General features: G+C 46.4%; 2 protein-coding genes across 4 annotated transcripts in view; one reads left to right on the top strand and one right to left on the bottom strand.

The window, feature by feature from the left end:
* ssh2a (slingshot protein phosphatase 2a) overlaps positions 1 to 21,555 on the top strand; it is a 26,172-nt gene extending 4,617 nt beyond the window's left edge. Inside the window, exons 1-14 of one of the 2 annotated variants that reach the window (XM_047593283.1) lie at positions 5,015 to 5,600; positions 11,439 to 11,551; positions 12,091 to 12,155; positions 12,505 to 12,626; positions 12,855 to 12,920; positions 13,092 to 13,157; positions 13,703 to 13,897; positions 16,209 to 16,302; positions 16,443 to 16,571; positions 16,663 to 16,709; positions 16,879 to 17,025; positions 17,123 to 17,323; positions 17,417 to 18,335; positions 19,275 to 21,555. In XM_047593283.1, coding sequence (XP_047449239.1) covers positions 5,473 to 5,600; positions 11,439 to 11,551; positions 12,091 to 12,155; positions 12,505 to 12,626; positions 12,855 to 12,920; positions 13,092 to 13,157; positions 13,703 to 13,897; positions 16,209 to 16,302; positions 16,443 to 16,571; positions 16,663 to 16,709; positions 16,879 to 17,025; positions 17,123 to 17,323; positions 17,417 to 18,335; positions 19,275 to 20,933 — 3,951 coding nt within the window. In that variant the 5' untranslated portion in view covers positions 5,015 to 5,472 and the 3' untranslated portion in view covers positions 20,934 to 21,555. Of the gene's footprint in view, positions 1 to 5,014; positions 5,601 to 11,438; positions 11,552 to 12,090; positions 12,156 to 12,504; positions 12,627 to 12,854; positions 12,921 to 13,091; positions 13,158 to 13,702; positions 13,898 to 16,208; positions 16,303 to 16,442; positions 16,572 to 16,662; positions 16,710 to 16,878; positions 17,026 to 17,122; positions 17,324 to 17,416; positions 18,336 to 19,274 lie in introns of those variants that run through there. The other variant, XM_047593284.1, reaches the window with a different exon arrangement.
* Positions 21,235 to 24,661, bottom strand: part of ankrd13b (ankyrin repeat domain 13B) — a 44,696-nt gene continuing 41,269 nt past the window's right edge. For both annotated transcript variants that reach the window (XM_047593285.1, XM_047593286.1), the window contains one exon: positions 21,235 to 24,661. In XM_047593285.1, the coding sequence (XP_047449241.1) occupies positions 24,460 to 24,661 (202 nt within the window). In that variant the 3' untranslated portion in view covers positions 21,235 to 24,459.

The raw sequence follows: 24,661 nt of genomic DNA, 5'->3' as shown, positions 1-24,661 counted from the left end.
ACTTGCCCAAGATATTGGAGTCATCTCGTACTGAGCGCTGTTACGGAACGGAGCGGAGGAAAAGAAACACACTCGGTGCAGAAAAGATTTGGGGTTACGTCTCGTATATTTGAAATTGAAACACGGTGACATCACTTATGCCTTGAACACACCCTAGTAGTGGCTGGGTGGACATATGGTTCCGATTATCCGTTAGGTAATATCTGTAAGCAGCAGCAGCAGCGACTGGTGAAGTCATACCCGGGGTCAAGCGTGCACACACATACATGGAGCCTTTTCTCTATCGTCCCGCTTTACCACTTGGCTCCGTTCAGACCAGCTCTCCACGGATGCAGGCTGCAAGTGGTCGTGCTGAGCGACCCCTGATGGGTGTTACGTAAGAGCAGAGGTCCAATTAACTGTGTGCTCCACACCCTACATGTGGATCCGAGTTGCACTGTGGGCCAGTAACATTATATGGAGCGCTCTGAGACGGGAGGGAGCCTCGGCTTTCTGCGGTGCAGTAATATTTGTGTTCCGTCTTGATTTCATGCCCTTCTCTGGGAGTTTTTGTCTCTTTTCCCTTTCACTTATTCAGTCGCGGTGACTCACACGGTGCGTTTCTCCCTTTGTGTCGACGTCTCTTTCACACAGACGCGGACAAACGGCCGTCTCTCCCCCCCTGCACCACGCCGCTCGTGTGTAACGCTGCTGCAGTGCAATAATGAACCTCTGCCACACACTGCTGCCTTAGGACTGACACCGAGTGTCAAGGGCAGTGTTAGAAAAAAACACTTTGTGTTCTGGCAGTAGTTACAAAACCAACATTTGAAGGTTTTTATTTATTTAAAATGAATCTTTGCACGGGGGTGTCGATGGTGAAAGTGGTAACTTTTGCTCTGCTTCGGGTTCTACACAAAAACAGATGCTTCCTTTGCACCTTCTGGTCGTCTGTAAGGACGTCAGGTGTCCTGACACAGCCGTGGATGCCTGTACCGTTGCATTTGTCAGACTCAGATATTACCTTGTTGTGTAACATCTATGTACAAACACGAACAGTCTCCTGTAGAGCCAATATTTGCCTTGTCCCCTGTGGGCTACTGTAGAAACACGGCGCTGCATTGCAGTGGACTCGAAGACACGCAGGGCTCATTCAAAAGCTCAAAAACCACAGCCTTAAGTTGTTATGGTGATTATAAACAAATGCAAACATAACTCACCCTTTGTAGGCCTTCTGATTGATGTCCTCACCACCAGCCAGATGGCTCCTGTCAATTGTCCGTCCTGACAATTCTGGGGATCCATTCCCACAGATAAACGTCGAAAACCTGTAGACAAATCTTCAAAGTGCAGGTGACTAGTGGGGGCACAGCGTAGGAAATAATCATACATGAAAACTTAATCATTTTGAATAGACTAGTTCATTTTTCAGTGTCTATTACAGTAAGGTGAATTCATATTGTTAGACCTCATCAGTGTTTGTTTATCTGAGATAGACGGATAGATAGATAGATTACTTTATTCATCCCCGAAGGGAAATTAGGTTATGCAATGCTTCTCTTTAAATGTGAGCAAGAGTACTTGCTTTCAGTTCTTTTTACCTCTTGCTTTGCAGTTCATGAAGTTCTGTGTGTAGATCCACTAGCGCCACGTTAGCCAAAGCGGTCAAGTCTGATTCCTCAGCTTATTTTATTAATGTGTAGAATTCATTTTGGTTTCAAGACTTAGTTCACAACAGCACTGTAATTTAGTTCTTACCATCAGCCACACACTAGACTTACCAGCCTTGCGAGTCTCTTCCTGTTTAGTATTGTGTTGTGGACCTATTGTCGTCAAGTAGAACACAAGCAGAACAGGTTAATCAAGCCGAGGCTTTAATAAATTTGCAGCCAGAACGAGAAAAGCAAGACGCAGTAACGAACACCGAGCCAAGGCAACCTCTTTGGACATCAGCTCCTCTTGTGGAGACATGCCTCTTTAAGTTTATAGGCAGTACCTCTGTCATTTACACCCAACGCCAAGTACCACACCTGCCCAAACCCTACAATACACCTGCTGTTTAAACAAGGATTACTCCCAGTCCTAGATTAGTGACTACAATACAACTATATCAGTTTCCCACCACTTTTGTGACCTTTAATTTATTTATTTATTTTTTTTATATAAAGAATTCTTGCAGATTTAGCCGACATTTGAAGATGACTAATTAGATTAGATGACTAAGTTTTTACTGCGGGAGAATTGTGACACAATATTTTCTGACTTAATTAATATTGTTGCATGAGTCACATGCGTTCTGGGTATGGGAATATGGACATATGGACAATTATCTCTACATTTATAGGTTCCACCGCCCGTTAACAGTTAGATTTCAGTTAGTGCCTCTTAGCAGCAGCATGAGTGTGGTTTATGTTACACAAATGTCTTTAACGAACAGTTCCGTCTTTGTCTTTCTTATCGGGCTGTTATGAGGGCTCCCTGTTTCTCCAAGGTTAAGTGCTCATAAAACTGCTGAAGTAGTCTGCAAACATTTGAAGTTAAGGCGTTGTGGTCCAGGCTGTTCCTTGTGCTGGTTTGTTTTCGAGCTTATCTCATGTTTATGTGTATTTTTTTGCCGCTGCTTTAACTCGATCACACTTCTTCTTAAACTTCAGAAATGTACATTTTAAGACAGAATAAGGTGCAAGCTTGAAATCACATAAACTCAAATGGGGAGAACTAACAGTGGCATATCTCCAGCTCATGGTGCATTAAACAGCAGGAGGGTAAGAATCACTCTTTCTCACACACACACACACACACACACAGTGTGTTTGACCTGCGTGTCTCTGTCCATTCCCCTCAAGTGACAAAGGAAAGGAAGCGTAGCGGAGGAGGATTGCGCAACTAGTCTGGGGCTCGGCTAAACACCACAACATGCTCTCCTGTTACCAGCCCACGGACAAATAAGTTTCCTTTGAGCGCCGGTGGCTGTGATGACACTAAACAGAAACACATGACGAGAGCAGCTGTTTGTGCGTGTGTGTGCGCGCGTCGACCTGGTGCTCACGGCCTCTCTCGGGGCTCGCCAGACAACTCGTGATTCAAGAGTTGTCGATAGGCAGGCAACGCAAGCAGAGAGCGGTGCGACTGCAGGTGCGCAGGTGGTGTTGTGTTAGTTTTCACGTGTGATGTCATTAGTTTAGCTTTTTGCAGAGTGCAGTGCTTAAACATGCATGTACGCTGGCAGCCTCTATTGTGTTCTTGTAAATGGCAAGTAACAAAAAAAAAAAAAAACACATTTCCAGTACTTCAAGTACAGCACGGTACCTTTAAGCATCGTAGCGATGCTAGAGAACCACATAAATAAGGACTGTTGCCTTAAAGACTGGAACTTGACTCATTTGAAAAAGATCCATTCATGGATTGTTTGAGTTTACTTAGACATACAGTAAATGCAGACAAAAGTAATTATCTCTTTAAATAGCAAGATTTAGCACTGCTTCCAAGCGTTTTGTTATTTGTGCAGGATCTTTTGTTGGATAAGTCAACCGGGGTAATTCACATAAAAAGAAAAACATATCCCACAGATAAGAGACGCCGGCTAAAAATAGCGTAATGTGTCATAATCATTCAAGAGAAGGAGACAACAAAACAACATGCAATTTTAAAGAGGCAGCGAACACACATCAATTCGCATGCCGCCCAGAGCCGCCTGTGGACCCGGAACATAAGCACGCTGTGCTAAATGCTGGAAAGTTTGTGATCGCAGAGCCAAAGATTTGTTGTGTAACAGCATTCTTAATAGTGCCTGATTTGTCAGTTAAATTTCCCTGTGATAACTACTCTGCTCTGGACAATGGTCACACGAGGCAAGCTTTCCATGGACGTAGTAAAATGTCATTACATAGAGGTACTTCCATGGACGTAGTAAAACTTCGCTGCATAGAGGTACTTCCACGGACGTAGTAAAACGTCACTACACAGAGATACTTCCATGGACATAGTAAAACTTCGCTGCATAGAGGTACTTCCACGGACGTAGTAAAACGTCACTACACAGAGATACTTCCATGGACATAGTAAAACTTCACAGCATAAATGTACAAGTCATGTGCTGCACATGTTATGAGTACTTGGCACATGTGGGTGTGAATATGTTGGACGGGGTGAGGGTGAAGGGGGGAGGGGGGGCTGCTGTTTTACAGTGTTTATCAGATTGTTGCTACACAGGGCGGTAGGTGCTGGCGGGCCAGCGCAGTATAAAATGTTTAATAGGCTATAAAGTGAGCCAAAACAATGTGCCCGTCTCACAGCGCGGACTATCTAGGCTGATGCTTGATATCCTCGGACCAGAATGCCATAGATCATCTCTCCCCCAGACTTTCTTGACAAGCTGGGCTCCGGCATATCTTCACCTATAGATACTAAGTCTATACCGCAGCTTGGTCTGGACAGCTTCAGGCTGTCCATCACTTGTTCTCTGCTCCTTATGTAACCAAACCACAAGGTTTTAAAAGGGAGAGGAACAGGGGTGGAGGGGGATACAAGTGAAGTCTTCACAGTGAGCTGACTGCTAAACCAAGAATCCCACCACGGTTTAATTGCCTCTATTAAATTAACTTGAGTGAACTTAATACTCTGTTGACCCTGTTATACCAGGACAGCAGTCAGCTGTTGGACCATGGAGTTAATCCTTAAAATATTAACATATTAGCTTTCCTACATTACCTGCTTTATTGTGTCATCTACTATTGATGGGTTCACGTGTACCTAAAAGTGCTGGTCTTTGAACCAAAGAGTACAGGTGGTGACTTTCCTGATAAATAAATACACCATGATCCAGAGAGCGGGAACTAAACAGTTTGATAGCCTGCTGGTATAAATACCGCCGTTGCCAGCTCTTTGTACACAAACTGCATTGTTTCGGTAAGTGTCGATGCCGTGGAGCTGTTGGTGTGGGCGGTCGTTGTTTCCTCTGGTCCACATCGGCCCCTTCACTTCTCCCAACAAACACGTGTCTCCTCCAGCTCCTCCCTCCCATGACTTCTCCGGTGAGAGTTTCACTCGAGTCATATGTCTCAGTACTGTACATGTCAGAGGATGTTGTGTTTTGACTCGGGAGACAAATGATCGGTAGAAAACGCAACGGAAATGTATTTAATACGAGAATCGCTTTCGCTTTTTTGGAAAATCATGGACAGCCATGCTCGGCGGTCAGGGGCAGGAACACGGTGTGCTTGATTTAGTTGCCCCACTTGATTTATTGCGAAAGATCGGCGATTTGGAAACAATTTCACTTTTTTTAGGCGGCGCCTATTCCGCGGAATATTTTCGTCACTTTCTAGGCGAGAACACACAACCCTTCGGAAGAGACACTCGTTTGGCTCCTTGGCTCTTACGATGCCGGCGCACATGACTTTAGGAGAGAAGTAAAAGTTGTCACTGGGACCAAGAACACCTGGCGCCCGCCTCCTCCTCCTCTTCTTCCCAGTCCGCTCCCTCTCCGCCGGCATGACCCTCGGCACGGTGTCCGGCTCCGACAGCTCGTCTGCGGTCAGCTTCTGCTCCTGCTGCGGGGCGAAGATGGTGCCCTACTTCAGCGACGACGCGGTGGTGTCGAAAAATCAGATCAACCAGCTGTAAGTTCAAAAAAAGAAAAAAAAGTGGGTAATAGTTATAATCTGAAATAGGATATAGTTTATTAATGTGTTTTTTTTATTTTTTATTTATTTTTGTTTGTTTTTTTTACATCACAACTGTTAATATATGTGACATTTATATAGGGAGTATTAGGGACTCCTTTCAAAATAAATGAACAGCCTGATAACAAGATAAACTAGGCGGCTATCTGACACTTTAATACAATGTTGAAATGTGGCCTCTGTTAACACCATTTATTCTTCATGTATCTACTGATGCTGGTGATTTATGACAGACTGTCAACACTGACTTTAACAGTATGAGTAAGAGGACTCATTAGTAATAGTTTTGCAACAGTGGATTGTGACGTAGCAGGTTACTTACTCATCTCGGGTGCTTCCTTTTGACCTTACTAAGACATAGTCCTCTGCATTTAGTGTGAATCATCATCTTACCTGTTTCACCAGTTCAGACAGATTCAGCTGATCAATACGTTTTGTGTGTGACCACATGTGATATTGATTATTTGAACTCACAAGTGTCTGGTCTGATGGCATTAGTTGACCTAAGCAATGTGAACAGGAAAGGAAAAGAAGGTAATACTTTTATGATTTTCTGGTGTTGTATAAAATATGTGCGGTTTGACAGTTCACCAACAGGTTGACGCCTGTGACTCATTTGTAAAATAATGTTTCTTTGAGACGGATCCAAATTGGCCTACATCTGCTTACCTTCTCACACAAGCACTTGCATGACACTTTAATATACTCCCATGTAATTATTAGGGTTTGTCTTCTTGTAATACAATAATAGATCACCCAAATTATTTCGATATTCCATCCATTTTTTGACTTAAACACACAACACAATTGATTCTGCCCAGACGAGCACATTTTTGAATGTTTTGAAAAGTTAAATCTTATTCAAAAATTTTCTTTGAGCTTACTATTGAGTCTTTATAGTGAGCCTTTACCCTGGATCTCACTGTGTCTGTAGATGTCCATGCAAGCAGAGGTGAGGGCTTCTATTTGCTTGTGAGATGTAAATGGATTTAGTTGACTTATATAAGTGGTGAAGACAAGTCTTCCCTTCAGGACAGATCAAAGCCTGACGTGTTCCAGTGTTTCCACACGGTCCTGTGCCGCCGGTTCAGATGAGTTTAGCAAATCTGGAGAATGAAAAATGTTTTTTGAAATGACCACAACTGGATCAAAACCTGTTGAAATCAGCATTAACCAATTTTCGTGTTAAGTTCCCGTGTCTACTTTTTATGTGTGTTGCCAGTAACTGCTTGCGCAATGCATGAGAACTGGCCGTCTGTTGTGGTTTTCAGGGAAGTCGAGCGCAGCATGCGTCTTGATTGCATTATTTTTCAGCTGTTTTACACACAGTGAGGTGGCCGGGTTATTGAGTAAACTGGGCATGCAGCCTTCATTAGGGCTGCACCCAGTTTTTAAGGAAATAGTTTGGTTTTTGTGTTGTGTGTAGAAGGACGTTTTATGGGAAGATATTACTGAGAGACATGCCCACACTGGGTACCAGCGATCGTGTGTCTAGAAAATAGCAGCAGACCGGGAATCCTCCGACTTCCTGCTTTTCGGGGCAAATATTGCGTGATGTCGGTTGTCGCCACTCTTTTGTATTGTTCAGTGCGGATAAGAGTCCTCATCACAACACTTTGATTTGTAGCGTATACACACAGGCTTTCAACGCTGTGCTGGTGTGTGTGTGTTTGCTTGTTTACTCCTGTATGTGCCAAAATGTCAGCGGAGCTCTAAAGTTTAACGGCGGTTTCTTTCGACGTGTAATTACAGGCCCCGAGGCTGCGGCTTGCGTTAAGTGTTACCTGTGGCTAAATGGCATCTGAAGTCCATTGTTATCCCACCACTGTTACAAAAGACCAGTAAACCATCTGTCTTCCGCTCCGTCCATGTGTTTGTGCTGCTGCTTACACAGATAAGACTGAAGTCAAGTGTACCATTGAGTCTTTGTTTGGGGAACTTCAGAAGCTCAATAGCAACATTGTACAGGCATCTCGATGTAGGTCACTACTTGTCCTCGAGTGTGTGGCGCATTTGATGTCAAATAATGTACATACCTTCATTTAAATTTGTATGAAAAGCTTAAGTGAATCACATGAGGTCTGTGAAGGTCCTCATTCACCCAGGTCACAGAGTTCATTCAAAGAAACTCTATAAGTCCAGTTGCCCTAGTTTAAGCCTGTTTATTAGATAAATCACATGAAATCAGATTGTTTGTGGAACTATGTTCCCACTTAGTCCTGTTTGTTGCCAGCCATGTAATAGTGCTTTTGCGTGGTGTGTGTTTCACTGAACTCTGTATGGCTTAGTTGACCAACACTGTAAGAGAATTACTTGGATACATCAGTGCTGTTTCTCTGTCTGTGATTTGTGTACGCTGCTAGTCGAAATGTAATCTGAATCCTTCTAGGAATAGCACTGCATGCCTGCCCCAGGTATGTTTAGTTCACTGAGGTGGCCGGTGCCCGAACCACAGCCTGCACACACAATTATCAAAGAAGCTGTAGTGGAACTGCAACAAAACTTGAGGTTTGAAGTGGCGTCTGTGCCAGTTAACCAGTGTCTATGTTTAGTTTGACCTGGTTTCTCTTTATCGCCCCTGAACTCTGCTGGTCTAGCAGCCCTTATCTGGTGCTTTCTGTGTCTCCAGCTTTGACCAAGAGTCTGCTTTGAAATTGAAAAGACTTTTGAACTTGTTGTGAAATTAAACTAAACTGTTTAGTAGTAAGGAAATGGAGAAGGACGTGGCGTGCAACACAGGTCCCCAGCCAGACTTGAATGAGGACGTTGAGGTTTGTGGCTCTACTCCACTAGACTCCACAAACTTGACTTCTCCCTCAGCTCATCCGTCCGTCACTGTCTTCTGCTTGTGACACAGTTCTATAACTGTGCCTGCAGGCAGCAGGACCTAACATGCACCTATGGACATGCAGACACACACACTCGCTAACCCCCTGTCTTTCCCATGGGCTGTATCTGGACGGGGTGCAAACTCACAAGGCCTTAGCAGGGCCTGTCCCGCTTAGGCCCAGGCCCTATATTTATCCCACACTACTCCTGAGACTGACTAATATGGACACAGGCTGGAGGAGGGGTCACCCAGTTATCTGCCCACCATGTGGAGTGGTCCTTACATAGCGACGATTGTCTACGACTGTTGCCCTAACATGTACCTACTGCTTCCCTTCGGACTAAATCTCTGGGAGGGCTGAAGGCCAAAAGACGACCCGCTCCACGCTCTGACTGACCGGGTCTTCTTTCTTTATCTTGCATCCCTCACAGTGTAACGCAGTTCATCTGGGAGCACACGGACCATCGCCTACTGTTGCTGCGTCTGTGATGATGGTGCCGTATCGCATTACAGATTTATCAGTTAGAATCAGTTCAGTCTTCATTACATTAAGTTGACAATTCTAACATCATGAGATCACCACTGACTTTTAGAAATTAGATTAATTTTAGTCAGACAATGCACTATCTGTGAGGAACAGCGCAGAGAGTAACATCCTTAAATAATTTGTGGATTATCTTCCTGATCAGTTTATGAATTTTTATTTCAAATAGCAGAAATCAGGTGAAATGTTTGAGATAGTTGCCAATAGCTGGAGGTGGTGTGTTGTTATAAGTTGCTTTCAGAACGCTCCAAAACCATGTAATCATGTTATGTTACAGAAAAATGTCAGGTTTGAGAAACCGTTACCGCAGACTGTTGTTAATTTTTACTTTAAAAAGTTAAAAAAAACTTCTAGCAGCCTGAAATGAGTGTCACTAATCAGAGCACATGCCAGCAGCAGCGTTAAACCTCTGCCGTGTGCCTTTCACAGCTCTTTCAGAGAGAAGCTTCCCTGTACAGTAAGGCGACTTTGCTCTTCCGAACGCAGTCTATCAATAGCTGAGACTTTTAAAGGGCTCTTGTATTTTTAGAAACCGTATTCGAGAGTTATTCACAGGCCCCCGACTTTCCAACCTTCAGGCTTACATTAACTCGGCGCGCCAGCGTCCCGGCGTAAAAAGTGCATGTTTCCATTCATGCACGTGCATGGCCTTCCACAGGATTCTCAGGGAGCGTGGCAGTGTTACGTTACAAACGTCACTGTACAGTAGCACCGCTATACATGGTCATTGCCAAGTACAGTACGCCAGCCTGCGTACAGCAGGACACGATGAGCTGGTGAGAGCAGCGGAAATTAAAGTGGGACAAAGTTGGGGGAAGAGAGCGCGGAAAAGAGGAAGCGTTGGAGGGAGACTGAGAGGATACAGCTGGGTCAGGGGTCAGAGTGTTATGGGAAATGAGCTCAGCACAAGGCTGCGGTTCTGCCTTTTTTTTTTTTTTTTTCCTCTCGCGTCTCCATTGTCTTTGCCTCTTGATTCTCCGCATCGACGGTCTCAGCAAAACTCAGGAAGGACAGTTGGGTGGCTGGAAGGATAGAGAGATGAAGTTACAGACAAAAAGGTGATGACAGGAAGCCTAAAAAGACAGACATTCGAATTTGACACTGCAGAACTTGATGAACTGTGGAGACTGGGTTCACCGAGGTTGAGGTAGATTATACAGCACAGTGGTTTACTGGTAAAATAAGTCCACCGGCCAAATGTTTGCATAACTTCAAAAGATATATCTCATCAGTCAATCCCAGTAATCTTTAGTGTGTCCTTGTGCGTTGGTAAGTTATAGATCTTAGCCCCTGAGGCTATGAAACCACCTATATTTTTAACAGAACAGGTTAGACAACTTTGTGAATTAGCGTTGCCTCTAGCATTGCTTTGCATACGCAGGTTTTTGTAAGTGACAAACGCCAGTGAGCTCTGCACAAATATCTCCTGTACTGTGTTTCTGCCAGCATGAATTGCGCTGTCAGTTTTGCCAAACTCACTACAGCCAGTGTGTTTTCGTTACTACGAAGGATTTCCCCTCAGTCTGCAACAGCTACTTCAAACTTAATCGAACGTGTTTTTCCTTACGTTAGTTCGTTTTGTGCAGTACTCAACCACTGAATAAGAGCGGGGATGCCAACAGCCGAGTGCCTGCTGTGTGAGTGGTGGACCTTCACTACAGCCTCGTTAAGGTTACGGCTTACTGGTCCCATGGATGTCATTTGACTTGGTCATAAACAGCAGGAAAAAGTAGCTCTTCCAACCTGTGTTATTTATGCCTCGTGTGCGATAATCTAAGCAGAAACCTTGTCATTCCCGCACAAAACACACAAACACACGAGTTAAAAACACTGACCTCAGTTTATTATGTGTCCTTTCCCTCAAAGCGGTGACCTCAGTCACAGTTAATAAGATCAAGTGTCTCAGAGAGGAACAGACACTGTTTAATACGAGATACTTTGGTGCAGTCGCGAGCCAGATCTCTTCTTTACTCAAACATTGTGTACGAGGAGCCTCGCTCTGTCTTCCCTCTCGGACCCCTGGTTCCCTCCCAATCCCCCCCATCCCTCCCTACTGGCAGCTGTTAGTTTGAGTGAGTCTGTGTGTGTGTAATCCAGCTGTGTGGAGGAGCAGAGAACATTGTGTTCTAAGTTCACATCGGGGCTTGGATCGTGTTTTGCTTGCATCAGTCGAGCTGCTGTGATTTGGGGAGCCTGCAGACCGGAGACCACTTGAATGGAGCATTGTGACGCTGACATGAGCTCATGACGCCGCTCCTCTATTACTTGTCCCCATCTCACACTTATTCTGTGAAGTTGGGGACAGCGTGTACAATGAAATGGTTGCAAACGCCGCACACTTTTAGTTACCACATTTTCAGACTTATTTTGACGTCTGGTTTTCCTTTCTCTTCTCTTCCAGTATCAGTGAGAGTTTCCTCACGGTAAAAGGTGCAGCCCTCTTCCTTCCCAGGGGTAACAGTCCCACGCCGAACTCTGCGCCCCGCATCAGCCAGCGCAGGAACAAGCACACAGGTAAAGACTTGCACGTACTGTACAAACTACAGCTGCACTTCCTCCCAGGTCTTTTGACTCTTAAGCCCCAGAAATGAACTCCGTAGAAGATTAAATATCACAGTGTGTTTTCAAACGCACATTCCTCTACAGCATCATGGGCAACAGCTGTTGTTAACCTCAGAGACACTGTTTCACAACAGCAAGGTTGAGTAGGGGCGAGCTTGTTGCTTTCAAAAAAGTGTTAACATTTCTGGATGACGAAACTGAAGACACATTAAAAAAAACACACGTGTAAGAAAAATATGTAGCTGCCCGTAGATAAGAAGACTTCTAGATGTGAAACATGATGATTACTTTAAAAAGAAAACATGCATTCAGAATTTAGGTTGGATGGAGGCCACGGTGAAGGAGGCTTAAGTATGAATTCAGTGGAAAATCGCCACAGGGGAAATGATACTCCATCTGGGGTATTGTGTCAGCCTCTGACTACTCAGTCTGTGCTTGTTGTACAAAAGAAACCGAAACTAGATGAGAGTGTCCCAATTCTGTCTGTCTAGGTGACCTCCAGAAACATCTTCAGACCATGTTCACTGTGCTGCGCCCAGAGGACACCATCCGACTGGTCAGTATCACATGTAACCCACACAAACACAACAGCAAAGGTCAGTTGCGAGGAACCATTAAGATCAGGGAGTTTATAATCCAAACAGAGTGTCTGGTTTCAGTTCTTTGTTAGCAAACATGAAAGAACTGAAACTGTGAGTGGATTTAAAACTCTGCATCTGCACCAACAACACTACATCAAATGCATTGAAATCAAAGAATTCAAAGCAATAACGGTCCCACAATACCTCAAAAAAATCATTTATCCACATATCTGAAATCTAACCATGACTTTACCAGCTTTAAAAAAAAAAAAGATGTTCTACAGTAAGTTTCACTGCATGCCTCCTTCTTTCCTTTCCTTGTAGGCTGTGCGTCTGGAGAGCGCCTACCCTCAGGTAACCCGCTACATGGTGGTGGTCTCCACCAATGGTAGACAGGACACGGAGGAGAGCATCGTGCTTGGCATGGACTTCGTCTCCTCTGATAGGTTAGTTCCATATTACATTAAATCCCAATACTAAAATAGCCATAAGCCAATTTAAAGACAGTTAAATGTTGGAGTGGTGATGGCATTAGTGGTGAAAGTTTTTCCAAATAAACGATTAATATCATTTCCTCGTTATTTGTCATTTATCTGAGTGTTATGTGTGTTATACATGTGTTATGTCAAACCAGCGCGGCTTGTTTAACAGTTTTCACTCGACCTTTCTGCCAGCTGCTGTACGGTGGGTCTGGTTCTACCTCTGTGGAGTGACACTCTGATCCACTTGGATGGAGACGGGTAAGACACCACACCTACGTCCTACTTCCTCTTACTGCTCCCCGGGGCACCTGACTGACTGCTCTGGTGACTTCTTCACAGAGCACGTGTATCTCCTTGTCGTGTTGCAATGAGTCTATCAGCCGTTACCGGGCGCCGCCATTTCTAATCTCTTTCTCTCCGTCTCCCCAGCGGCTTCAGTGTATCGACAGTGAGCAGGGTTCATGTCTTCAAGCCAGTTTCCGTTCAGGCCATGTGGTGAGCGACTTTTATTTCAACCAGCGGCACCTTTGTGAAGCTTTTAAAATAACACACTCCATCTCTGACTTTGACCACAAGCCTCTGTCAGTATTTCTTATCTCCCCCCTGCCCTTCATTTTGTCCCCCTCATTGTCTTCCTGCTCTCCAGCCTCTCCTTAATCTCTCGGTCTCACATGCCGGTGCTGCCTCTTCATTTCCTCATTGTGTCGTCTTTTTGTTGCCGTGCTCTTCGTCTGACCTCCCTGTTCCCCCTCGACATCCTCCGATACGGCCGGTCGTCTGCAGATGTATCTCAGCATTATCTGTCACGCTAACAGTTGTGTCTCCTCTTCTTCTCTGTTGTTCTTTTGTCCCTCTCGCTAAATTATTCCACCTACCTCCTTTATTATGTTTCTCAGATGGCTTTTTATCCATACCTCATGCATCTTTTAATTTCCCCCTTTGTTCCATCTCACATAATTCCTCCTAATATTTAATTCTCTAATTCCCCTCGAGACAGTTGCTCAAGTGTGAATCTTGCTCTTTTTAACTCTGTGCCTCAGGTCGGCCCTCCAGTCTCTCCACAAAGCCTGCGAGGTGGCTCGCTGCCATAACTACTACCCGGGCAGCCTGTTCCTGACCTGGGTCAGCTACTACCAGAGCAGGGTCTCGTCCAACCAGTTCTGCATCAACGAATGGAACGCCATGCAGGATGTCGAGTCGCACCGTGCCAACTCGCCCGTCCTCTTCACAGACCTGTGAGTAGAGGAGACGGATGAACACACATTACTCAGATTTGCAGTTTGCACAGAGGACGGAATACCTAGCATATTGTGAGGTCTGCGGCGAACTCCGTACGGGGAGCGAGTTTTTATTTTGTATGACGCAGAGTAGCACAGCCCTCATTGATGTGTGGTGTAACATTCCAAATGGTGTAGGTAAAGGGACATTATTCTCAGCGCTTCTACTCCTGACTCCCTGAATTTTGGACTGCACACAGTAAATATCTGTGGAAATGCTGCAGCTCTGAAGCATCTCAAATCAAAAGCCATGAAAGAATGTGTCCGTTTTTAAATGAGAGTGGTGGTGTGAACCCTATACCCCACTGTACCCTGTATATGCATCTCCGCCACGAGTGAGTGGTGTAGGGTTCAGGAAAAACAACCTGCTCGTGTGGATAAACACACGCGCACCCAGAAAAACTACAGCGTGGGTTTTGCCATCTCACACGGACGGACGTCCTTGCGACACGACTTCCCAGAAAAGTTGAAGGTGTTTCACAGTAGCTGCACGTTTGGAAGGTGAAAAATGCGGCGTTCACATCTGCACCACGTTGCCTTGACCTCTCGTCACGTGCCGACGGCGTTGCTGCAGAAAAAAATTGCAAGCTGTCAGTCTTTAGGACTCTGGACTCTGGAGTCACATGCTTTCTGTAACCTCCCACTGAAACTAAAAATAAATAAATAAATAAATAAACACCGAAGGGCCCCAAACGAAAACAAAATCATGTGCGTCAGTGCGGCTGAAAATTTTTGCATAGGGCTCATGATCGTCCACACAGACACAACTTTGTAATCTGAGTAGTCAACGGATCCACAAGGAAACATAAAGAGAGCAGTGGACGACACCGGCTGCTGGATTTATGTCTTTACTAATACAAGGGAAATTCCCCTCCCTGCTGCTGCTTAGTCATGTGACCAGCTACCTATTTGGAGTGTCTCTCCCTTGAACTCGCTCACTCTCCCTCTCTCACACACACACACACACACACACTTCAGAGGTCCTCGAGTGTCCAAAATAGCCGTGGCTCTAGCTGGCTTGATTTACTTTTGGAAGAAAATGGAATCTGGACAGACTCATAGGCAGGTAGACGGAGAGAAGCAGGTGGCACAAGCATAGATGCCCCTGATGCCCCTGGATGGAAAGAATGGAGAAGAGTGCGGGCAGAAATAAAGCACCTTTAAACTTGAGAGTCAAGAAACCCCCTATATTTACTGTCTGCCTGGGAACCAAAATACTCCGCTCTGTCCGGTGGAAGGTGTGTTTGCCCTTGAGTGCGCTTATCATCAAGATTACACATACGCTTTACGAGCATCAAACGGAGCACTAAAAGTTCCCTTTTGTCTTCCCGCACAGGGCGGCTGCCAAAGCTACATGACCTGCCAGCGTTTGTTGACATGGCAGATTATTTCCCGTGCAGGAAGTGTTTCAACACTGTCGTGTTTTCGCTTTAGTTTGATTTGCAGGCTCTGTGAATTCCAGTTATTTATTTATCAGCCATTAAAGGAGGTGACATCAATTTTCCATTATCCATTTACTCATTAGGTCCATTGCCGTACTTATTATTTTTTTTTTTTTAGCCTTCCTTTGTTCATGCCCCGCGTGGGCAAGCTGAGGCTTGTTGTAAAGTTAAAGTGTTACTGGATGTCGGTAACTAACCTGTACTCTTCCGCTCAACCCTGTGGACTCATTCTCTTGAGGTCAGTGAGATGTTTTGCATTGAGGTAAACAAGATGACTGCTTCCAAGTTTCCAACACAGATGATGCTGCTGTTGTACACCTGTGGTCATCGCACTTCCCCTTTTTTTGCGACTGCTGACCCAAACTGCTGTGTGCCATTACACCGCGGAATCACTTAAAGGCAAAACCAGAGAATTAGGCGACGTGAGAAGAGAAGCTCGCAGACGAACCGGGCTCTTCTCTCCGGGGAGGTAATTAGGCCACTTGTTGGTATCATCAGTGTGACATCCACAGGCTAAATGCGTCCCCCAGCAGAGTGGTTAGAAACAGAGCCAGGCACAACAACAGGCATGGGCTACAACAGGACTTTGTTGTGCGTCGCCGATGGGCCGCTCTCTCTGATTTTCTGTTCCCTCTCCAGTTTCTGAGAATCAGACAAAGTGGCAATTCTCCTGTGGAACAAGTAATCTCATTGAGACTGGAGTGAAAATGAATCAGTGAACAGGAGGCGGGATTCCTTTCCGTGACCATGAAGGTGGTTTTGTGTCCAAAATGTCCTTTAAAGCTAAGAGAAGATGTGTTAAAGGCGTTTTATGTGTGTTCATACAGGCCCACAGAGAGGGAGCGCACAGAACGCCTGATCAAGATGCGCCTCCGAGAGATCATGATGCAGAAAGACCTGGAGAACGTCACCTGCAAGGAGGTGAGACGCGATGAAATCTACATTTAGTGCTTCCTGTTTTTTTCTCAAGAGCAGGTTTTAGTTTGCTTTGAGCTGCCACTGCTACACGGACACACGCTAACATGCTCAAAAGTTATAGCTGTCGTCTGAATTTTCCCCAGATCCGAACAGAGCTGGAGATGCAGATGGTTTGTAACCTGAGGGAATTCAAAGAGTTCATAGACAACGAGATGATAGTCATCCTGGGACAGATGGACAGCCCCACTGAAATATTTGACCACGTCTATCTGGTAGGAAGCCAGGTTTAATTTAGATTACAACATCCAAACACAATATTTGTGTCCACCTTGATATTGACTGTACCTGTGTGTGTGTCTCCAGGGCTCTGAGTGGAACGCCTCCAACCTAGAGGAGCTGCAGAACAGTGGGTAAGAGATCAGTCACTTCAGTCCCTCCAAACACAACACTGATTCACTGTCTGGACTGTAATAAATGGACAAACTACACAAAAATTTTAATGTACAATGTTTTATTCTGACCTGTTTCTATCGAATTCTGCCAACTCAACTTCCTCCTTCCGTCTGTTCCATCTTGTAGAGTGCGCTACATCCTGAATGTGACCAGGGAAATAGACAACTTCTTCCCAGGGATGTTTGAATACCACAACATCAGAGTGTACGACGAGGAGGCCACCAACCTGCTGGAATACTGGAACGAAACTTACAAGTTCATCACCAAAGCCAAGTAGGCGTCAGCACACACACACACAGTTTACCTTCCCCATCGGTTTCTTAATCTCCCTCCTGTAACACAACAACGTCCCTCTCTCTTGCGTCCGTAGAAAAGCTGGTGCTAAGTGTCTGGTTCACTGTAAGATGGGCGTGAGCCGCTCCGCGTCCACGGTGATCGCCTACGCCATGAAGGAGTACGGCTGGGACCTGGACACCGCCTTGGACTACGTGAAAGTGAGACGGACCGTCACCAAACCAAATCCTTCCTTCATGAAACAGCTGGAGGAGTATCAGGGTATTCTGCTGGCAAGGTGCGCTCTCACACACGTCCCGAGCAATACGCGCATTCTTCAGCAAGGAGGAATTCTGCAGCTAACGAACTCTTTATTTTTCTTTCATTCCAGCAAACAAAGGCATAATAAGCTATGGCGCTCCCACTCTGACAGCGACCTATCGGATCGCCCGGAGTCATTGTGCAAACCCTCATCTCACTCCCTGGGTCGCTCCGACTCCCACAACAACAACACGTCCTCCCCCTCCCTGCATCACTTCCTGGGCGTGGCCGTGCTGCAGGCGCTCTGCGCCGAACCGAAGGACGCCGCCAAATCAAACAACGCAGACACCTCTGACGCGCACGCGCTCTCGAACGGTGCGCGCGACTCGCCGGTTCAGGAGGAGGTCAGATCGGATTGCGAAGCCCCCCTCCTGCTTCCTCTCCCCAGACCCCGAGCAGCCACTGTAATCCCAGAGGAAAGGCTGGACAATTCAGCCAGCGTGGCTGTCACCGTGCCTGTTGCTCTCCCGCACCCTCCACCACTGCTCCACATCCTACCTCCGACACCAGAGCTCCAGCGTCCCCGCCGCAGCCCCCCGACGCATTTGTCCATTTCGGTGCCCGGACGCAAACCGGCGGAGCTGTCCCTCAATTTACCCGAGAGGAGCAGCTCAGAAGAACTGTCTCCGCTCACCCTGGGATCCAGCGACTCGGACATAATGAATCAGTCATTATCGGACTCAGCAAGTGACAAGCACACTCCCCTCAGCCCTCTGGTTCTTCCTCTCGCCCCCAGTGACGACAACAACAACCCCAGTGAGTTACAGACGGGCGGCGCTCTGGACAGCCGCGGCGAGGCTGACGGCTCGTCCAGCCACAGCACGGACAGCATCGACTTCTTCAGCGCCAGGGAGAAATTCGTGGGCCTCGCCCTAGACGGCCGAACTCGGACGCTTTCAGAGCAGGCGCAGCAAAAGACGTCTCCGGCCTCAGCTGACGGGGACATGGAGGCGAGTGAGGAAGAGGAGCAGGGGAACGGGACGAGTCAGGTAAAGGCTTGTTCAGCGTCCGCTTAAGTCTTTGAATCAATTACTGATAATAACCATGAAAGCAAGCGTCATTACTTATGAGACTGCATTCATGATTATTTTCATCCTCAGTTAATCACTGCATTACTCTCAATTAAAAGATTTATGAGTTTTAAGAAAGTGTCACCGAATGGGTTTATTTGAAAAGGAAGCCGCTGTTTTCTCTTAATTGAGTTTGGTGGTGAGAAAGATGTTTTCTGTCAAGTTTGCTTAAAAAAAACTACCAGCAGAGTAGCTAGTTATTATTTTGGTATGTTTTAACAAATACAAATGCAGCCAGGGCTGTTCTGGTGTTATCCCGTTCGTCTCTTCATATTCTGGGCTGCATACGTAGGTCACGCAACTACAAAAAGAAAGTTCGCCAGCAGGCCGCTCCTTCTCTTAGCAGTTTCTTGTCAGGAACACGGTTCCCGTTTACTGCTTTCATTTTCAAGTTAATGTATAAACAATCACATGGCAGCGCGTAATTACCAAGTTAAAGTTCAAAGTGGTATTTCCCAAGAATACCCTTCTGCATGCACACTAATGTGAAAGAGTCATCAACAGATGTGACGCAGTACTATCAGATTAGCAGACACTGGATCATCATTGTTTTAAGGACAACAGAGTAAAACAAATAGACTGAGCCAATACATCTGGATTAATCACAGTGACACCTACTGGCAGACGAGAGGACAGTCAAGGGAACATTTTCATTTTGTGTCTCCAGTTAATGAATCAGTCATTATGATTATCCTAACAGTAGTATTGTGAGTAGTTTAAGATATTCTAAATGAGCTGATATTAAATATGTTAAATCATCAATAGTAAAGTAGTTTTATATATATATATATAATAATCTATTGCTGCCTCACAATGCTGTAACTAATAACAATCTCTATGTCTCTCCTTGTCTCTCAGGGATCTGAAGACAGCTTTGACAAAGCCAGCCCTGACCGATCCCACCACGCTCACCATGACAACGGAATATCTGTCCGCCATATTGTCACTGAGATCGAAGCCATATGCCACCCGACCCCTTCTCTCCCTAGTCCGTCCTCCCCCTCCTCCTCCTCATCGCTCCCTCCGTCCTCTCACAGCCCTCAGTTTCCGCGGCCGGAGCACGCGGATGAGGCGGAGGCTTCTGAGGTCTGTTTGACTCCACCTTCACACCCTCCGTCTCCCTCCATGCTGCCCGGCGACTGGCCCGCGGGCTCGGTGCGGCGGGCCACCAAGCAGCTGGAGCAGAAGCTGAGGCAGGAGTTGGAGATGGCGGCGTCCCAGCGCTCCCCGCTGCACTCCCCCAGCACCGAACACCCTCCCATCAGGCTGCCCCTGTGCTCCCCAACCACTGAACACCCTCCGCCTCACTCCCCCCAGCACTCCGCAGAACAAAGGATCACTCAGGGAGACGACGTGGCCACATCCAAAGACGGAGAGACGCATAAAGGGTCGCACACTGAGCTGCGGAGACTTGATTCCTCAGGCGTAGACGTCCTCCCAGACCCTTCGTGCTCAACTAACTCAAATATCAGCCAAGTCTCTGGTGCTATATCATCGACCGATAGCCATACGGTGACATCATCACTGACCTCTACTAGTCCGTTAGTAGAATCATCTCTAGATACCTCAGTCTGGCCCCGGCGACAGGACCAGCTCCACAGCCAAAACACCCAGTGTCAGACTCAGTCCCAGGTCCTTTCTGACCACATGTCTGTGGACGGGGTGACAGCGCAGGAGTCGGATACAGATGAAAGACTGGACTCCTGTTGGCAGGGCAGGCGAGAGGGCTGCGGCCTCGGCTGCGACGCTCAGAGCAGGCTGGCTCGTGGCAGCCAGGAGCTGGAGAGGATCCAGCAGACGCTGCGAGAGCTGCAGGCTTTTCTCCACGAAGGTGTCAGTCTGGAGACGACGGACAGTAAAGCACAAGAACTGAGGCAGCCTCAGGGGCTGAGAGACACTATGGACACTGAGCCGGGACATGTTAAGAGTTCTGAACGGACCCCTCCAGGCCTGGAAGTAGGGAAGCGGCTCAGGGGGAAGCAAGAGGGGAGGAGTTTAACGGAGCCAACGGGGTGGCACAGAGCCATGGAGCTGGAGGCTCGTCTCCGCCAGGCAGGCCTCACCCCCCCTTCTCTCATGAAAAGATCAGCCTCTTTGGCTAAGCTGGACTGTCTGGAGCTGTCCGCCAACGACCTCAGCGACCTGGACCTGATGCCGCACATCAGGACCACGTCCCACTCCCAGGACTCTTTCTCACCGTCCCCTTCTCACCCGGACGACACCTGGAAAAAGCAGAAGGTTCTCGCTCAAAACACTTGTGCTAAAAAGACGGATTCGCCCCGAGACGAAACGCCGTCACCTCGGCCGGTCCGCCCGTCCTCGCCCTCCGCCCAAAGCTGCACCAAAGAAGACTCGGGCGAGAGGGAGGAGGCGGACGGCAGCAGCGGCGGCGGCGGCGGCGGCGGCGCGGCCTCCGCTCTACGTCAGCAGGGGCGGGGACACTCGTCGAGGCGTTCTCGCAAAGCTTCCGCGGAGAAGAAGCAGCGAGCCATCACTGTGCTATACAACACCATGTAACCTCAGCGCAATGGACTGGAACGGACACGACTGGAGCTGCTGCACACGCGTGTGAAAGACAAAAGAGACTGCATGATGTGTATGAAAGTGTAGCAGGTCAACGGTAGCCCCTGTGTAACCTCCAACGTATGTACAGCGCGTAAGACAAGAATGATGAATGAACATGTTTGCATGAAAACTACTGGATGTGTTTGTTTCAACTGGAGTTCAGGTTCGTCTGTACGGTTATGTAATATGAATGTCCAAACTAAGGCTGAACAAGTGCACATGCACTCCATTATGTCTGTCCCTTTTTTAAGAAGTTTTGTTTTGTTTTGTTTTTTTCAGTGTGTGACCCTCGCTGCCTGTTGACAGTTTAGAAAACTACAACCAGAGGGGCTTTTTCACTCAAAACATGCACTTTACTGTTCAGATGATTTTTATTCTCATTTGGAGTTTGTTTCTTACCCCGAGGAGGATTCTTTTGCACTGTTCTCAGTAGATTTGTCTGCATTTGTGTCTTCAAAGTGGACAGACATGTCTTTATTCAGATTTTTAATTAAACCAGGACAAAGCTGATATGATGTTGTGTTTTTTTAATATAGTGCTTTATTAGTGAATAAATATGGTGAGTTTGTTTTGACTCCAGAGACTGTACATTTTTGTTTCTGCTCAGTGAGAAGAAATGTGATGAGGAGCTGAGATTTTACCAAACACAATCGTTGTATTTACTGCCACCTGGTGGCCAGGCTGACCTCCAGGTTTTTAAGAATGTCTTGAGGCAGTGGAGAAACTGGAAGGTTTTGCAATAAACTCAACTCACCGGTTGTGGTCAGTGTATCCCTCTTATTGTGGGTGGAGAAGCATCTCGGTACATTCTGTCATTTATAACTACAATTAATCGTTCCTTTGAACACATCAATCCAGTCTCCCAGGGGAAATGATCTCCATCACTGTTCACTGCTGCTCGTTTCAGGCTGACATTTTACTTACTGTTTCATGTGGGTAATTAAACAGTGAGATGTAGGCCACCAGGGTCCCCCGCTGGGACACAAATCAGACAGTGTGACATTAAAGGACGTAAAAAAAGTGATAGAACTAAGACATCAAACCTCAGAGGCTCCATATGGAATATTGAATGCAGGTTTGAGGGAATTGAGAGGGAAGTGAAACTCCCTTGATGATTCCACCAATTAAATCCACCTCAGTACACACAGAAGATGTGTTAAAAAAATAAATAAATAAAAGACCTTCGTGTCGCAAATCGAACTGTCACGAAAACGGAAGTTACAGTGAAAAGTGAGAAATTCAATCAGTGGAGCAGAAGAGAGAGGCTGAAGCTCGTCACCAGCACCTTTCTTCATCTCACCGGCTCCTTCCAAACTCACTTCACACGAGCGTGCAGCGCGGTGCTTACGCCGTCGTGATGTCAATCATAACGTCAGACAGACAAGTCGTGGCTGCTGATTCATTTAATAGTATTTCATTTCGCCTCTTCTTTTCTACCTTGAGATGTGTTGTTTTTTTTTCTTGGAGGATTTACACTCTCTAAGCTGTCCCTTTCCTTCCTGTCATACCTAAAATAACTGCAGGCAAGAAAAAAGCAAAAAAAAAACCCCAAAAAAAAACCAGATCAGACTGAGGCGCTGGGAATCCGTGTCACGGGGAAGATGATGGAGGTGGCAGTTGCTAAAAACAGATCAGCCCTTTCTGGGGCTGACTGACGCAGCAGCATTCCCCGTGTCGTGAGAAATGAATTGCTTTTTGTTGCCGCCCTTCACTGGAGACGACCGGAAAACTAACTTACGGTGGGAAGCTGCAGCTAAAACCCAGCGTGGGGTCAAGGCATTTAGAGCATTTGAGATATGCCTGTAATTTAAAAAGAAGAAGAAGAAGAAGAAAAAAAAAACACTGCTACACTGCTGCTCCAAAACATGTTTCTTTATTGGAATCATCTGAATTCACTGCCCAGCATACATCAGGAAAACATCTGCACCTCTTTTCTGCAACATTTTTTAAAAAGTAAAAAAAAAAAAAAAAAAATTTTTTAATTTTTTTTTTATCAAGCACACAAGCTTTAACTAGAGAATTAGAGAGGAGACGGAGGCGGCTCTCCTCTGTTTGTGCTGATATTAGTCATGTGGAAGTTTTACATTTCTTTCAAAGAAATCAGTTTAAAAAAAGAACAAGAAAAAACAACAAAATGAAATCATCTCATCATGACACGTCCCTCAGCGTTTGGCTCGGCTGGAGCCCTGAAATAGTTAAGTTACAATTATAAGACGACATTCAGCTCAGTTAGTTTTGGGGTCATTTTACACTCGCGTTTGCTTTCGACGTGTGGCCGTTTCTGTTGGGATGCAATAAAACCTAAAAATTGCAGTAGGTAGCCTCTACGGTGATTGCTCCGGGGGGGGCACATGTTATCCCCTCAGAGGGCGTGCTCTCATATTGCAGGTCTCCAGGCAAGACTCAAGTCAGACAAAATGAACCCCATGCCCAAGTACACACAACGCACCGAGACTGCACAGAAACACAGAAACCAGCCGCTCATGTAAAGATGCAAATTTACAGAAAATCTCTCTCGGAAACATCTCTGATCCACGATCCACGTACACACCACAAACATTGTCCTTTTATTATTATTATTGTTATTATTATATTTTTTTTTATTAACACACAGTATAGTTAGTGTTCATCTGGTAAACTGATCATATCTGTGCTCCTGCAAGTCTAACGTCAGGCTAAAACTAGAGCTGGCCTGAGTTTACTTTGTGCTCAACATCCAATAACAGTCATATATGTGATCCACCCACAAGCTAAGTACAGTACATCTGGATTTTGTGCAAATCAAAAGAAGATAACAAAACAAAACAAAAAAACGTACCGGTCTGTTATTTTCAATTTCCAATCCAAAACCGAGGAAGTCGGATGGTTTGTCGACATTCAGCTCAGCTCCTCCAGCCTCTAATGCAGAAGGTTTTGGTGTTTATAGCACCCCTGGCCTCTGACTCATCACTGCTCCTTTCACACACAATCGTGGTTAAGACTGAAAACCACACAGCTCGGTGGTAAAAGGACGTCTGTGTGTCCGTGCTGGAGCAGGGAGCTGGCCTAACACACAACGTTTTGAGGGGACGGAGGTGATTTGTTGACCCCAGTGTGGAGAGCTGGTTTTGAAACACACACACGCACAAACGCACATTCACTCAGGAGGCGATCCTCTAAACTTGTATTGGATGTGTTGTTGGTTTGTAAACTGGCACTGGTAAAGAAAAGTACCATGTGGCACCGGAGAGAGGAGACTGGCGTGCCTCTCTGGCTTGTCACCGTATGGCTTCGTGGGAAAGGTCTGGCTGAGGCCATGGGAGAAGAGAGGAGGAGGCCGTTTGATCATACGAAACCGTTCAGAGGATTTGTTTATATGTCGAGCCACCGGCAGAGTGTGCTTAAAGTATTAAAGTAGGCCCGTCTGCCCTTTTTTTCTCCCATCCCACGCCCAGACCCTTCCCTGCAGACCCTGTCTGCTGCTAGCCCGCCCCCGCTTTCACTTCTCCATGAGAGACAGCTGGATGATGCGCTGCAGCTCCTCCTCTTCCTGCCGCCGCCGCCGCTCCGCCTCTTCCTGCTCCCGGGCGGAGATCTCCATGGCGATGCGCAGCTGCTCGTCGTAGCTGCAGGTGGTCGGCTGCTTCTTGGAGGGCGTGGAGCAGAGGCTGGACGGCGGGCGGGGCTTGTGCTGGGGGGTC

The sequence above is a fragment of the Mugil cephalus genome, chromosome 9, assembly GCF_022458985.1.
Source record: "Mugil cephalus isolate CIBA_MC_2020 chromosome 9, CIBA_Mcephalus_1.1, whole genome shotgun sequence".
NCBI lineage: Eukaryota > Metazoa > Chordata > Actinopteri > Mugiliformes > Mugilidae > Mugil > Mugil cephalus.
The sequence above is the reverse complement of the archived record's forward strand: the minus strand, read 5'-3'. Positions and strand labels throughout refer to the sequence as shown.